The sequence below is a fragment of the Apteryx mantelli genome, chromosome 4 (assembly GCF_036417845.1).
Source record: "Apteryx mantelli isolate bAptMan1 chromosome 4, bAptMan1.hap1, whole genome shotgun sequence".
NCBI lineage: Eukaryota > Metazoa > Chordata > Aves > Apterygiformes > Apterygidae > Apteryx > Apteryx mantelli.
The window spans coordinates 31,511,921-31,526,491 of record NC_089981.1 but is presented as its reverse complement, the minus strand read 5'-3'; the positions used below and the strand labels follow the sequence as shown (position 1 = coordinate 31,526,491).

General features: G+C 37.0%; 1 protein-coding gene across 3 annotated transcripts in view; it reads right to left on the bottom strand.

Annotated features, from left to right (window-relative positions):
• The window catches only part of FAR1 (fatty acyl-CoA reductase 1), a 43,213-nt gene that overhangs the window by 16,334 nt on the left and 12,308 nt on the right, over window positions 1–14,571 (bottom strand). For 2 of the 3 annotated variants that reach the window (XR_010884085.1, XM_067296158.1), the window contains exons 2-8: window positions 13,929–14,123; window positions 9,837–10,012; window positions 6,988–7,167; window positions 2,823–3,000; window positions 1,670–1,714; window positions 1,427–1,554; window positions 857–924 (exon numbers count right to left, since the gene is read on the bottom strand). Coding sequence is in view for 2 of the 3 variants with exons in the window: in XM_067296158.1 (XP_067152259.1) it covers window positions 857–924; window positions 1,427–1,554; window positions 1,670–1,714; window positions 2,823–3,000; window positions 6,988–7,167; window positions 9,837–10,012; window positions 13,929–14,117 (964 nt within the window). In the remaining variant the exon portion in view is untranslated. The remainder of the gene's footprint in view (window positions 1–856; window positions 925–1,426; window positions 1,555–1,669; window positions 1,715–2,822; window positions 3,001–6,987; window positions 7,168–9,836; window positions 10,013–13,928; window positions 14,124–14,571) is intronic. The other variant, XM_067296159.1, reaches the window with a different exon arrangement.

Sequence of the window (14,571 nt, the reverse complement as noted above, 5' to 3'; positions counted from 1 at the left end):
AGTTTGCCTGAAATAATAAGTTTTATAAATGTAGATACATATAAAATGGGTAAAAGTAAATAAAAAGCATGAAGAAAGTCAAGAGAAATAAAATACTTAAATATTTAAGTTAACTGAAAGAAAATTAATCTAACAAGTCTATTTCTGACAAAACTGACAGCTAATATACAACTTTACCATGCCAGCCTGCTTGCACTGTGATTTATAATAAGAACTACTACAAGGCTTTTGGCATGTGGGTTACATTTTAGTCAGGATATTTAAGGAGACAAAAATAGGTGGCCATACTTTCTTAAAAATTACTTTTTTCTCTGCATGAACAGTTGATGTCTCATGTAACTATCTGAACACTAAAAAAAAGCCATCCCAAGCAAGAATTACCTTAAACTAAAAACAACAAGAAGCTACACAAGTGCAAAACTATTGTCATACCTCTCAATTATGCAGCTGTACAAAATACATTTAATTTTGGGCTGTTTTTCAAAATATTTTTAGTCAAGTTGGCACCCAACATCACTACTGCTCCTCTGAGCAATGCTTTTCTCTACAACCTTCCCACAAATGGCAGGCAGATTAGGTTGTGGCAGCACCAAGCAGGAAATCAGTTCTCACATGTTTAAGTGATAATGGAATTTAAAAAACATGAAGAAAGTTAAAATGTTGTAATGCTACAAGGAGGGAGAATTAATAGTAAAAGAAAATGAAAAGGCACAATACACTGCAAGATTGAGAGGTATGGCTATTATACTAGTTTCAACAATAAAAAGCAATATGATCTAATGATTACAGCCTATGCTTTTATTATTTGACCTTATTCTTTTAAGAAAGCTTATAAAAAAAAAGAAATACGGCATACCAACTTCACCCCAGTGGAAAGGATTGGTGCCACCTGTTGTACAGTTATATACCATGACATTTCTTGGTCTGGGGAGAGAAGAAAAAAAAACCAAAAAACAAAGAGCAAGTTAAAGAACAAGTAAGCTTTTAAAAACAAACATACCCAAAGTGATTCTTTCCCTTAACAGCATCATTTAGATAAAACAAAAGATATCCATATAATCACTTTGTGTTTTTTGCTTCTTATATCCTTCCAATATTTATCCTTCCTTAACTATCACATTTCTTCTCTTTCAGAGGAGACTTTGCCCACATAACTGTAAGTTATATTGACTGTAACAAGGGCTAGGAAGGAATTTTCAGGCATAGCTTGTACAACAGTGTCAGGATATGATGTCTTCCTCTTCACTATTAACTGTTGGCCATTACCATAAGGAAGTTACAGGTTGAGGGACTAATTCCTGTGAGAAACTTAGATTCCTTTATCCTGGGGGAATAGCAGGATACAGATTAGCACTAAAATAGCAGACTGGTTTCATCAAAATACACAGTATCATCACTTCAAAGTACTAATACCCTGTATTGTCACCTGCTATACCTATTAACTCCAGAATACCAGGCTGCAGCCAGGGTTGTATTGACAACAACATCTACTGGAACAAGATCTGCTACTGCACTGTTGGAGGCTCTCATCGTTCGAAGAATTCCTTTTCCTGCCTTAAAGAACAAAAAAACAAGACAGAAGACCCATCAGTAAAACATATGAAGCTTTGCTGCCTTCCAAAGGGGAAAAAAAAAAAAAATCTGTAACTATAGTCAAACATTTACTTACAGCAATGAAAAGACCACTAGGTCCATTGAAGTTATCAATCCATCCCTATCATGAAGAGAGAAGGAAAAAATAATTTGGTCAGAGTATATTGAATCCAGCAGTTTAAATAGAAAAATTGACAAGTTTCCACAAATCAATTGGGGGGGGGGGGAGGGGGGAGACAACGGGAAGGATTCTAGTTTCCACATCTTTAAAGTTCTTCCATTGCAGAATCTGGTGGTATAACAAGTTACTACAACTTGGAGAAGAGATCTATCTGTAACTTCACTAATCCCTCAAAGCGAGTTGCTGGCTTTGTTTATTCTTAGCAATAATAATGCAAGTAATTTTTTGTGCAATATATTTACCTGTTGAAGGGATTCAAATTTACATTTAAAAGTGTTTTCCTAGACTAACTTCTAGCAACTCACAAGAGACTGATAAGCGGTTTTGCTATCAGTTATTAGATCTTCCTTGCGTTTTCCAAAGCAGAAGACATTTTCTCTCAATTTTAATGCCAACATTTAGACATTACAAATTCATTAGTTTGATGTATATATACATTGCACATATTCAAAAAAAGTCTATGTAGTCAATTAGATGGATTTTTAAGTATTTGAGCAATATTCAATCTTGAATTGGCAAAGCTATTCCAGCACCAATTTCCTATACTGGAGGCAGCATACACGCTATAGATCGATACAGCATATGGTATATAAAACTTATGCTGCCTCCCACAAAGTTTATAGGGCTTGGCTAAAAGAAGTAGAGCGAAAACATTTCTATGTTCTGCAATCCCCAGTCTCCTTAGTAATGTGCTGCTATTGACATACCAAAGCATCTTGAAGAGGGAAAAGTAGATAAAAAACACATCCAGGATCAGGAAGTAAAAAGGTGATAAATAAATTATTTCATATGCATTTTAACAAACTTCTTAATCTCCCCTTTGACAGAAATGTATTGTTCTATGATTAAAAGTAACTTATCCTCTACTCTTCCCACATAATAATACTGTATTTGACAGCTTTTATACCAGAGTTGTTTGCTGGAAGCAACTAAGCCACAACTTCAAAGTTTAAAGGGTTTTCCTGCACATGGGCCACTACACATTCAGGCTGTCAGCATGTACTATAGTTTACAAGCAAGATACTCAATTGAAAACTCAGTGACTTACAGGAAAAGGTTCCTTCCAGCTAGCACCAACAATAGATGGCCTTATAATGGCTGTGTTTAATTTTGCACCTTCTTGCTGTACTACATATTCGGCTAAGGCTTTTGTGTATGTGTAAGTATTGGGCCTGTCGCCTATCAGTTTAGGAGTAATATCATTCACTAGACCATCATCCATCCACCTAAAGAAACAAAAAAGAGGCAAGTGTAAATAACTGCACGCTGTTCCACCAGGAGGGAAAACAAACAAACAAAAAATGAAAGAAATATGCAAAAAGAAAGATCAAATAAATAAAAATACTCCTGAAAATAATTTAAAAATCTAGTCTTCAAAACACCATCCATGACAAAACTCAAAGCATCAGTATTCCACTGGAAGCTGAATAAACATAAGAGGAGCAAGAATTCTGCAAAGAAATTTAGGCAAAAATTAAAAACTCAGTTCAGTATTGCACATTTCTGCAACAACCATAGTATCTAACATTAAATCACTAAATTTTAAGTCAGCTTGATTTTCAGAACTTAAAAGCAACTCCCACTGAGGCTATCAAATCACACATCTCTTTCTACTTGAAAAGGTTAAAGGCTATGAAATATTTCTATAAGCATTTGCATACCAAACAGTAAGTGTCTGCAAGCAGCTTACCCTGAGCTAAGCTTTAAAACTATATAGCTTCCTAAAGTGCCATTTGTGGGGGGGGGGAAGGAACCCAACCCTTTTAAACTGAAGGCTGATTCCAACAGAGGCAAGAAAGAAAAAAAATCTATATATCTATCTCAAGTTTAACAGAATGAGTCTATTACTCATTTTGATTGTACACTACTATTTAAATTAGGGTGGCAACTGCATATTTATAACTGTTCTGAAAAGAGAGCTTGAAGAAGAAAATTATGATTGCTTATATTTGCGTTCCTCCACAACAGTGTAGTTAAGATGGACAAGCAACATTAGCACCATCTTGAAGAAAACTATGTTTACACTCACTTCATGTTCATTTTGCTTCAAATTAAAGCATAAAACCTAAGCATTTGAAAGCAAATGCTAAGAAGAGAGAAACTTTTCACCAGAATATCTGACCAGTTCCAAAATTCTTTTGAAAACATTTCCTAGAAAATATCCTAGAAAGCAAGCACATTTATGTAGTAGGTTACTAGCCTAGGTATCAAATTTTTTTTTCTTTCTTTCTTGTTAGATAGGATAAAAGTTACTACGCATTTTTTCCCTCTTTTTAAAAAAGAAAAGGGATACAGTCTGAACTGAAAACAAAACATTTCTCAAAATCAACAAAAAAAGATGAGGGCTGCATGCTGAGTGTCCACTGGCATGTAACCTATGAAGCAACTACTTTCTTTGCACAAGTAGTTAATTTATTACACACCTACTGCAGAGTAAATACTCATTTTACCTGCAATAATCCTAATTCCACCAACTAAGTTCTCAAACAAAGTGCAGACTTAGCAAGTTAACTGTCTTTGGGACACAGATAGTAAGCTCTCAGTTAGCATTGTGTAATCTAGGAAGCGATGCCCCCCCAAAGGAAGTGCCAGCTACATTATGAGCAAACCACCACTTCCAATTTTGTACTGGCTTAAGTGATCACAAACCCACATAGCAGGCTTGATCAGAGGGCTGACCTGACAGTCCACTCCCAGTGTCTTATCCTTGACCTGATTTGCCCTGTGACTGAACAAGCTCTAGAGCCAAGAGACAGAGGACAGTGAGAAAATCCTCCCAGTGACGACACACAGAAGTTCAGCTAAACCCATTGTAATGGTGAAGGCTTGCACAATGACTTTATGATTTATCAACTAGAAAACAATGTGGCAAATAGCTTCCTGCCTCAAGTTCCTACATCATGTGCTTACCTTTTGCTATAATGATGAAATTTACCTTTTAAAAGGTGATTTTTATTCAGTCTTGTAACAGCCCCATTTCCATATCTTTTCCAACATACCTATTAATCAGCAGCCAATTAGAAGGAGTCTTGAGAGCTCAAGTACAGTTCAATAAGGTCAGAGGAATTAGTCTATGTGCTTCTGTCAAAAATGTTCCTTATAACAACTAAAAAGATCTATTTTGACCGAAGCTAATATTAAAGATATGTTGGAGGTTTTGTTTGCAAGTTTAACAGCAGTTTAACAGAATGTTGCATCATTTTTTCCATTGTAGTTCCTTTATGCAATTGTAGAAAAACCTCAGATAGATAGCACAATAATTAGAAACAGAAAAATAAGCAATGGTAAAACATTAAGAGGTAGCAGGGCCATCTTAGGGCTTAGGTTATAGGACCTCAAGTTTATTTCTAAAGGACAACTAGAAGTCTCTTGAAACTTGTTTCCCTCAACAAGAGAAATTCATATTTTCCTAATCTGCATTAGCGATTAGTTTCAAAGAAAATATACACAGTTATTTACTCTTATAGTAAGCATTCAATTTTTGGTTTCTTTTGACATTATTCACCTTGTTTCTCTTAGTTAAGTCTTCTAATTTCATCTTACTTTCCAATTCATTAAGCTGTTTGTATCTAAAGTTGTAGTAACCTCCAGTCATAGTACATGAACACGACCAAGACATGCATCTTAAACTATTGCTATTTTGGCATTCACCACATCAAATTAAGACTTGGATTTTATTTGCTTCAGTGACCCAACATCTTAGTCACATATCTGGAGTTTACGCAACATAGTTTGATTCTTATTAACCAATGCTGTTATCTTCAAAGCAACATGCATCACATCCCTTCATGATGTGAATTTGGAGGGTATGGGGAACAGACACATACTATGAGCGCAAATGCATTTGCATCAGTGTCTCAGCCAGCTGTTGGCTAGAGACATCATTCTCAAATTTCTAAAGCTTTGCCTCTGTACAGCATGTCATTGCAATGGGTTTTAAAACAGACAGCTGTCCAAGCCCAAATGATTTTTTCAGTTGTATTTATTCTGTTTGTGAAAAGGAAAAACAGACAAAATAAAACTATTTCAGACCATCTCCTCTGAAAGTTTGTTTCCTGTGAAACTTGTTTAAACAATTTATCTCAGTGTGCAATCTTAGTAGTGCATTTTTGTGTTTTCATGTTAGCTCTTCCATCTATAACACCAAGGCAAAGACAACATTGCTTTTTAATTGATTACTTTTAGTTTCACACTTATGAGAGATAACATTTGTATGACAGGCAAGAAGGGAGAGAGCGATTTAGAGATGAGATATTATCTGATTATTACATTACACATGATTCATCTCATGCTTGCTACTTGTTTCCTGTTTCAGTCAGGGTTTGACAGCTACCTCAGGGCAATATACACAGAAAATTAAATACAGAATGAATAATATTTTTCCCTAGTGTTGTCTAAAAGTAAAAAGTTACAGAAAACAGGTCTTCAGAGAATAAGCACTGAAAATGTAACTGAACTACTATTATAATTTTGTTTCTGAACAGTTGAGTAAGAGCCTTTCCAGTACCTTGGGCTGAGATCTTCCAGTGGTATTCAGGTACATGTCAAAGGCCATTGCTAAAGGGCTGGTGTCTTAGTCATAGGACTATCCCTGTCCCTCACAGTGTTAGTACTAGTACTCATGTAACAATGCAGTGAACTAAAACAGAATATGAAGGCACCAAAAAATAAACCCCCCCAAAAAACAACCACACACACACACACACACACACACACACACACACACACACACACACAGAAAAACAACAAAAAAAACCCCACAGACCTCCCTCCCCATCCATCCCCCTCCCCCCAGCAACACCAACCCATACACTCCACACCTAGTCTTCAGAAGAGAACTACAGATTAGGCGGGGGTTTTTGTTTTTTTGTTGTTGTTGGGTTTTTTTGTTTTTTAAAGCTGATTCAGCTTCCTGATCCAGCTCACTATACAGCTGCACAAACACCATTGTCAGCATACAGGAGGCATCAGGAACAGAGATGAGCATCTGCCTCTCTTGGTACCAGTTCACACCTAGATCAGCTTAAAAGGACCATGAAACTTTAGCCCGTTTCCTTTTCTGTAAGGGGAAGTGTCAGCCATACATTAGACTTATAGGACAGCATAAGCTAATTTCTTCACTTTTCAGCCATTTAACGATTGTTTGGTAGTTTGTTACTAGGAAGGAGGTGGTTACAAATTGCTAAAGTAGTTCATGAAGCATCAACACATACTCTAGAGAATCCATCAGTTTCTTGGGATCAACAGGAGGCGGATAAACTATTTCCTCAATGTGTTTTCGATTGCAATATGCATACGCAGTCGAAACATGCATGAACACTTCTAGATACTTCATTCGTTGGGCCAAGAAGAGGAGCTGTTGTGTGGCAATCACATTTAACTGAACAGCATCTCTGTCAATTAAACAAAAATTTGATTAGCAGAAAGCAGGACAAAAAAAGCACAAGTGAGAAGAAATAACTGGTCAACTCATTCCTAATGTCTCACTGATTAATATATACAGTAAAAGTATTCCTTAAAAGTAAGTAATGGACAGTGTCCTAACCTTCTGCTTCGAACTATATGCCCCAGTCTTAATCTAGAACTTCTCTTAATATTCAGGATAACTTTTCTAAATTCCACCCTGTTCTTACTTTCATCTTTAGGCTCCATTACTAGCAGGGAAAGTCAATGAACCCTTGACCTCCTGAAGCCTACTCCTCAATCCTACTCCAGTGAAGTGTTCTACGTAAGATGTGAAGGAAATAATGCAACAGGATATCTGGTTACCACAAAAGAGGTCAGACAAAAGTTTTAACTGTAGGTCTGAACTTCCTAACTCAAGCTGAGTGAGGTCATCATCTGAGAGGGAAGGCTTGGAGGACTAATATTAGAGATGACTGGCAACTTCTTGCAAGATAGCACAAGGCTTAATAGTACAAATGCCTAAAGGGAAGGAAGAAGAAAAAGAAAATGAGAATGACCAAGAACCTCACCTTTCTCAGTCCAGGTTGCCATCTTCTCATTGAGAGTCCTTAAGGAAACTGCACAAGGGTAGGTATACATCTACAGCTTCTCTCACATCAGAACACAGCTTACTGAACAACTACTACAGATGATTTTATACAATTCAGAGATTTTCCCCAGCCTAGAACTCACTATGGGCTCTAATCTTCTTGCACACAGTGCAATAATCAACTTAAGTTTCAAGAATACTAGTAAATACAGCTTTATCAAGATCTTTGCCATGAAGTATTACATTAATAAAAATACCTCATTTCTCCCCCAAAATAAGCACTGAAGTTTAAGGCTGCTTTATCTCATTTACATTATCATTGGAGCATTTGAAAAAAAAGTTACTGTCCCAAAGCAATCATTAGGAAATGCCACCTCCAAATAAATTGTTTCTCTTCAAATAACATATTGTTCTCAGTCTTCACTGCCTCTTTCAAGAGGTCAAACGAAAGAGGTCATAGAAGAGCTATATGCACCATTGTAGAATGTATAATCAATGAGGAATTAGGAAGGGTTCCAAAATAAGCCTAAGTATTCCACTTTCTTGACTTTATTCTCACTGCTGATCCAGAGCTAGGTATTTTGAACTTTATTAAATACTTATTAATAGGAATAATTAATGTAAAGGCTGGTTTTAGAGATGGTTAGATTTGTGCAGTTCCTCCAAAAAGTAAATAGATAAAAAGGAACCAGGCAATCCAGTGCATCTTCTAGATGCTCTGGCCTTAACTCTTTCTCCTAAAAAGCTCTCTTTTTCAGCTGAACAACATACTGGGTTCTCCAAGGAAGCAGGAACTGCCAGAGACTGCTGTATCAAGAGCTCATTCCATCAGCCTCTCAAATTGTTTGAAAGTCCTTCTGGGCTTTTGAGAGGTTGGCAGTTCCCTGACAATTCAGGTACTAAACAGCACTAAAAGTGGGCTACTTTAAGACATTTCAGCATATGGTGTAGCATTATCAGAGGGGTAATGCCAGCATTTGTAACAATTCAAAGAAGAGCTGGGCTGAGAAATGCTTTATCCGGGTTGCTTTACGTTCTCTTCATAAAAATTGCAACAATTTCTCAAAGTCATTTCCCCAAATTAGGTATTTATTCCATGTTTCAACACTAAACCAAGTGCCAAAAGTGAATAAGAATTCTTACATCATCTTTCTTACTTTCATTACTCCTTTTTCTATCATTTCCTTAATAGAATTTCTGTACAAGATGAAAGTTATTCAACTTTGGTTAGTTTTCATCTTTCTCATCCATTTCTCCCTATTTCCTCCAATGCAAACTTCTATTCCTCTTACTGAAGAGCTTTCTGAAGACATGGAGAAATCTGAGCAGTATTTACTTTCTTGTTTGTTCATCAGGTAAAAAGATCAAGTGCTAGAGCTTCCCTCACATACAGCTTTGCCAAAGTTATTCCCATTGGAAACATATGTTCACTTTCCAAGAAGGAAAGCTGAAGGAATGGTTTATGTTCCGTCTTACACAAGGGGGAAGTTCTAATACAACTAGTGAGCACACTGCATACAGTTAGAGCTTATTTACATCCTCGCCAGCCATCCCAGAGATTAGAGCAACGTATGAGGATGGGAAGACTTGGAAAAGCAATATGTTCCCAAACCAGCATTACAAAAATCTGTCCTCAAAAGCTTCATGCATGCACTCATGTGTCTGTGTGTCTGTGTGGCCTAGAGCAGAGTACAGTTATCATTTGTTTATATTTGTTTAGTTTGAGTGACAATAATCCATTTGCCTTTTTGCCTAAATGTTTAAGAAGATATGGATCTTTTATGTTGGACAGTGTAAATTTAACTTTTGGCAAAGCAGGCTTAAACAGGCCTCCCATCTTTCTAAGACTACCTATGAAAGGCAAATGGAAACCCAACAGCTGAAGTCAAGTTTTATGCAGGGAAAAAGATTAATATGTGTGTGTGTGTGGGGAGGGGGGGGAGTATCACAAGATTGACCAAACACACAAATATGAATATTCACAAGACTGTGCAGACACCCAAATTACCCCTTCCCTCTGAAGACCATTGGTTAATCAAATTAGCACATACAGAATTTTAGACTCACCTTAGTGTTTCATTGAATCTGACTGTAGCAGCACAATGAAATATAATATTAATGCATTCTATAAGCTTCTCCTTGATTGGTTCACTAAGATCCAGTTCAGGCTGTGTAAGTTCACTTGTAATTACTATTATTTTTGTTTTGAAGTCTGGCTGCTCCTCTCTCAACCTGTCAAAGAGCTGTCAGAAAACAGAATTAAAAATTCAAACTAATAGCCAGTGAAAATAAGACACAAGTTTCATGTAAGCAAAGAAAACAAAACACACACATTTTCTTCCTATAGGGAGTTATACATCCTTATTTCTCAAGATAATCAACAGCAGTTAGAAAAACGTGCTTGGAATCTTATAACAGCATGTTACTAACTTCACATGAATATAATCAGTGAGGAAACTGCACGCTTGATGCCAAGCAGTGAAAGCAGAACAAGTATTTCATGTGCTGCAAAGGAAGCTATAAAACTTCAGTTTGCACTTAAAAATTGGCTAACATCTATCCTTAAAACCAGATTTCTCTTTCAATGTCTAAAGAAAGACGAAATAATGGTCTCTTCTAGACAACAGGCCTCAAAGCATTTTTAATTAGTGAACTACTGTTCTTGTTCTTTCAAGAGGAAAAAAGGGAATAGTCTGCCCGCTTCCTAAGGTAGATATCCCCTTAAATTCACATAGATCTGCAGGATTCATGATATTTTTAGGTTTAGAAAGCTTTTGCCAAGCTTAAAAAACAAACAAACAAACAAACATTAGAATTAAGAAGAAATACTATCTTGGACTTGAGTGAGCTTTGGGGAACCAATAAAGAAAAAGAATACAAAACACAAACCACATACCTATTTCTCTGTCCAGTAAAACAGACACAGCTAAAGGCTGCTCACTGTGTTGGAACATCTGATAAATCTTATAAACTCATGTTCAACTATTTTACTAAAAAATTCACAGCTGTGTTCATCACGTACTCTTGATTAAGTGGATTCTAATCATATGTGGCTTGATACACACAACTAAATTCTTGCCTCATTTTATTCCCAATCATTAACATGCAAGCTTTCCTGGGGAGGCAGGGGAAATAGTACTGTGGGAATAAAATGCACGTGAGCAGGCCCCTCTACAATTAAGCCAACATCACAACTGCTTCAACGCAAGTCTATTAGAATGCATTAAAATCACAGCAGTACTTCTTCTCTCTCCTACTTAAGTGTGTGGTTATACTGAGGGAAGATAGTTAAAAGCCATTTCCTTACAGCAAAAGAAACCAATTCATTTGCAACTGTAAATTAACCTAAAGGTGCAGTATCATGACTGTCTTAAGGCAGTCTAAGCTTGTACAGCTGCCAAACAGACTGGTCCCCACCTCCTAACTTCCTCATCGTCCTGTTGCTATCTTGCACTAGCAATAGTAACTAGCCCCACGGCTGTGAAAGCTTGCTGGTCCAGCTGAAAAATACTTTTGTAGATAGATTTTTTGCAGCTTGATTGTGAGCTAATACAACTTACTGTGTGGCCACCTAGGTAGTAGTGGTAACACTACAGTAAGAACATGGGATACACCCAGTGGTGGACATCTTTGACTGACTTCCCAGGCATGAGACTGCACCTTAAGTGGTCAGGTTACCAACATAGCATTTAATGTCTTCACAATTCTTAGTTCATGCAGTACAGCTACTGACAGTTACCTAAGGGCAGGAAGCCTTTTGTCATTTTGAAATGACCTATTATGATTTTATATTTGGAATGACAGTGCCTGCCTCTAAGGACATGCAGAACTGAAGCTACTGCCCTCTAACCATATTAAGATGCATGATATGCATTATAACAGACAAGCAGTCCCATAGATAAAGCACTAAAGAATAAAACAAAAACACCCCAAAGAACAGGTTTGGTATTTTTAATGTTACATATCTGCTTCCGCAGCCTTTCACATCCATAGTCATACATTCTTGGTACAATCCTTTCGTAGCAGTGACACCAGTACAAAGGGGTAGGAAGAACAAATACCTAGAGCACAAATGATGCGCATGCCAAACTACCACAGGAATTACATGTCTCAAATCCAATGGAAGTAGAAGTCTCGACATTTTTTGCTCTTCGCAGCTCAATTTTGCTCTTAACAATCACCTTCACCATTTAGATTTTAAACTCTTCAAGAAACAGAGTATCTAAACATCTGTAGTATGCTTACTGTGCCAATCCAAATCGTCAGAAATTACTGGCAGGGCCCTCACAGCAGGGAACATGAAGACAACAGATCCCACTAAATATTTTCATACTCCTTTGGAGGCATCTCGATCAAGTTAATGACAGTTAAACAATACACTTTCAATCTAATTTGTCTAACCACATAATAAAGTCAGAACAAATATCTTGATTCAGCTATGTCTCTACACAGACGTGCAGCGGCTCTCATTTTATTTTCTTATTCTAGGGACTAAGATGTAGGACTACCTCAAGTAGTATTTTTGCTTATCAAAAGGGATTCATCTTTTGGACCTGTTCCAGCAATAAATGCTTAGCCAGGTTCATAAAACACATTGGACTGTTATACCTCAAGGATTGGTATAGACTTCAAGCAGAAAGTTTGGGTGTTGTAAATTTAAGAGCCTCTTACAACACATGAGCTTCCCGAAAGCAACACAGGCCTAAGCCTCAGTGAAGTTCAGTCAATCCACACTACTAGCTGCTCTCCCCCCTGCCTAAATAGTCCCCACCTTTTATTTGGGTAATTGTGTATACAGAAAGCAAAGTAAGAAACATTTGGGTTTTCTCCTCCCAGAGTTTAGTCTGAACATATTTGTTTTAGGGAGTAAGGAACTGACAATTTCATGTAAATATGAAGGAGAGAATCTGTGGATGGATTTTAAAACCGAATCCCACTGCAACTCTTTCTGCTGCATGCTATGGCAAGGCATTGGAATGCAAGTAGATACTTTTAAGCAATGAGCTAGAGTTTTGACATGACTACAGAAAAGAGTTTATTAGGGACAAAGCTACCCTTGTGTCTGCTGTAACTTCAACTAGTCAGAACTAGGGTTGTGACAAAATTCAGTTCCCTACTTTAAAGGGTTTGCCTTTTCTTCCTTAAATGCCTTCATACTTTCTTTTTATTGAGTGCCTTTAAGAACCTTCTAAGCACACACTTCATGGAGCCTACATTGCATCTGAACACATCTCCCAAGTCTGGACTGCCAACTCCCACATCCCACTAGAGTGCTAGACATGAGTAGGCATAAACAAACTCTGCTTCAAAGTTTATGCTACAAATCCCTCCCCTCACTCTTTCTTCACATTATAAACGGGATACCCTGTACAGAGAGATGGGCAATACTGATGGATGGTTCTGCATGTATTAAGAATTCCCAACTTAGCCCACCAAACTATTAAGCAAATAAGTTTTTTCAGGAGGAAAGTACCCCACCCATGCAGCATGACCAATATGTAATCAGCTAGGTGTAGCCTGCACATGTATACAGAAAAATCATTTAGACATCTACTTTGATACTTCCAGAACAAAGAACATCAGTGCCTTTCCTTTGTTGTCGCAGGCTTACAGTGATGTGGATGACTAACAGAAATCTGCAGTAGAATCTATTAAGGCAAACTTTTCCATTCTGTTCAAACATAACCTATTTAAATAGCCTGTTGAGATCACATCTCCTTGATTACTGGTAGATCTGACAGTGCTTTCCAGAAGAGAGAAGTGTCAATCCTCATTTTATAGACAAGAAATAAGGTAAGGCACAAAGAGAAAAGTGACTTGCTTAAGACCAAAGCAGATCAGTAGTCAAATCAGCTTCACAATCCAGGTCTTACAACTCACAGTCCACGCTGCCTCCTACTCTCGATTATACATTCTCTTAACAAGTTCTGTCAGATATTGGACTTTTCAATATGTTCTTCTTGAACTAAATAAAAGATAAAACTTTCTGCTACTGGCTTTCCTAGAAGATTATCATTGCCAGGTCTTAGCTTTCAATTTCTGCTAGAACAAAATGCATTGAACAATAGTAATTTGCTTTGGACAAACCAAAGTTGTGCTCATAATGAAATGGAAACAGAAGATGGATGAAAATGCACTTTGTGAGCATATGAAACATACCTTACAGCTGGTTATTTCCTCTATTCGTGCTTCAGGTGTCTGCCCTGCTTTGTGTCTCACCAGTACATACACTGCTTTCACTTTAGGACAAGATCTGAGCAGCTTTTCCAGAAGTACTTTCCCCATGAAGCCAGTAGCTCCTGTCAGGAGGACATTCTTTCCTTCATAATATTCAGGGATGGAAACCATTATGACCTTAACAGAAGTTACAAAAAATATATATTAAAGCTTCCATATCTTCTGCAAATCTGAAATCCTAAATAAACTGCACAAATGTGAACATTCAATTTCATATCAAAAAGAAATGCTTACCAGTCTTTTTTTTTTTTTTTACCTACAGCCAGTACTTAAGTATGTCTCCCCACACCCCAAAGACATTCCAAGAAATCCCATGGAGTCACTATATTCAAACAAGATCTTATTACAGTTTGGTAATTGTAAATTGCTTCTATAATAGTATTTTACTTTTACGGAATTAGACAACCACTTGGCCTAGGAAAATAGCTGAACTTTTGGTATATTTTATCTCCAAGTGCATGGTCCTTTAACACTCTAAGAGTAGGTGGCTGCTCCATGTAGTCTAAAGGTCATATCATTAAAATATAATCATAAGCGGAGGCTTCAAACATGTTAACTGAAAACA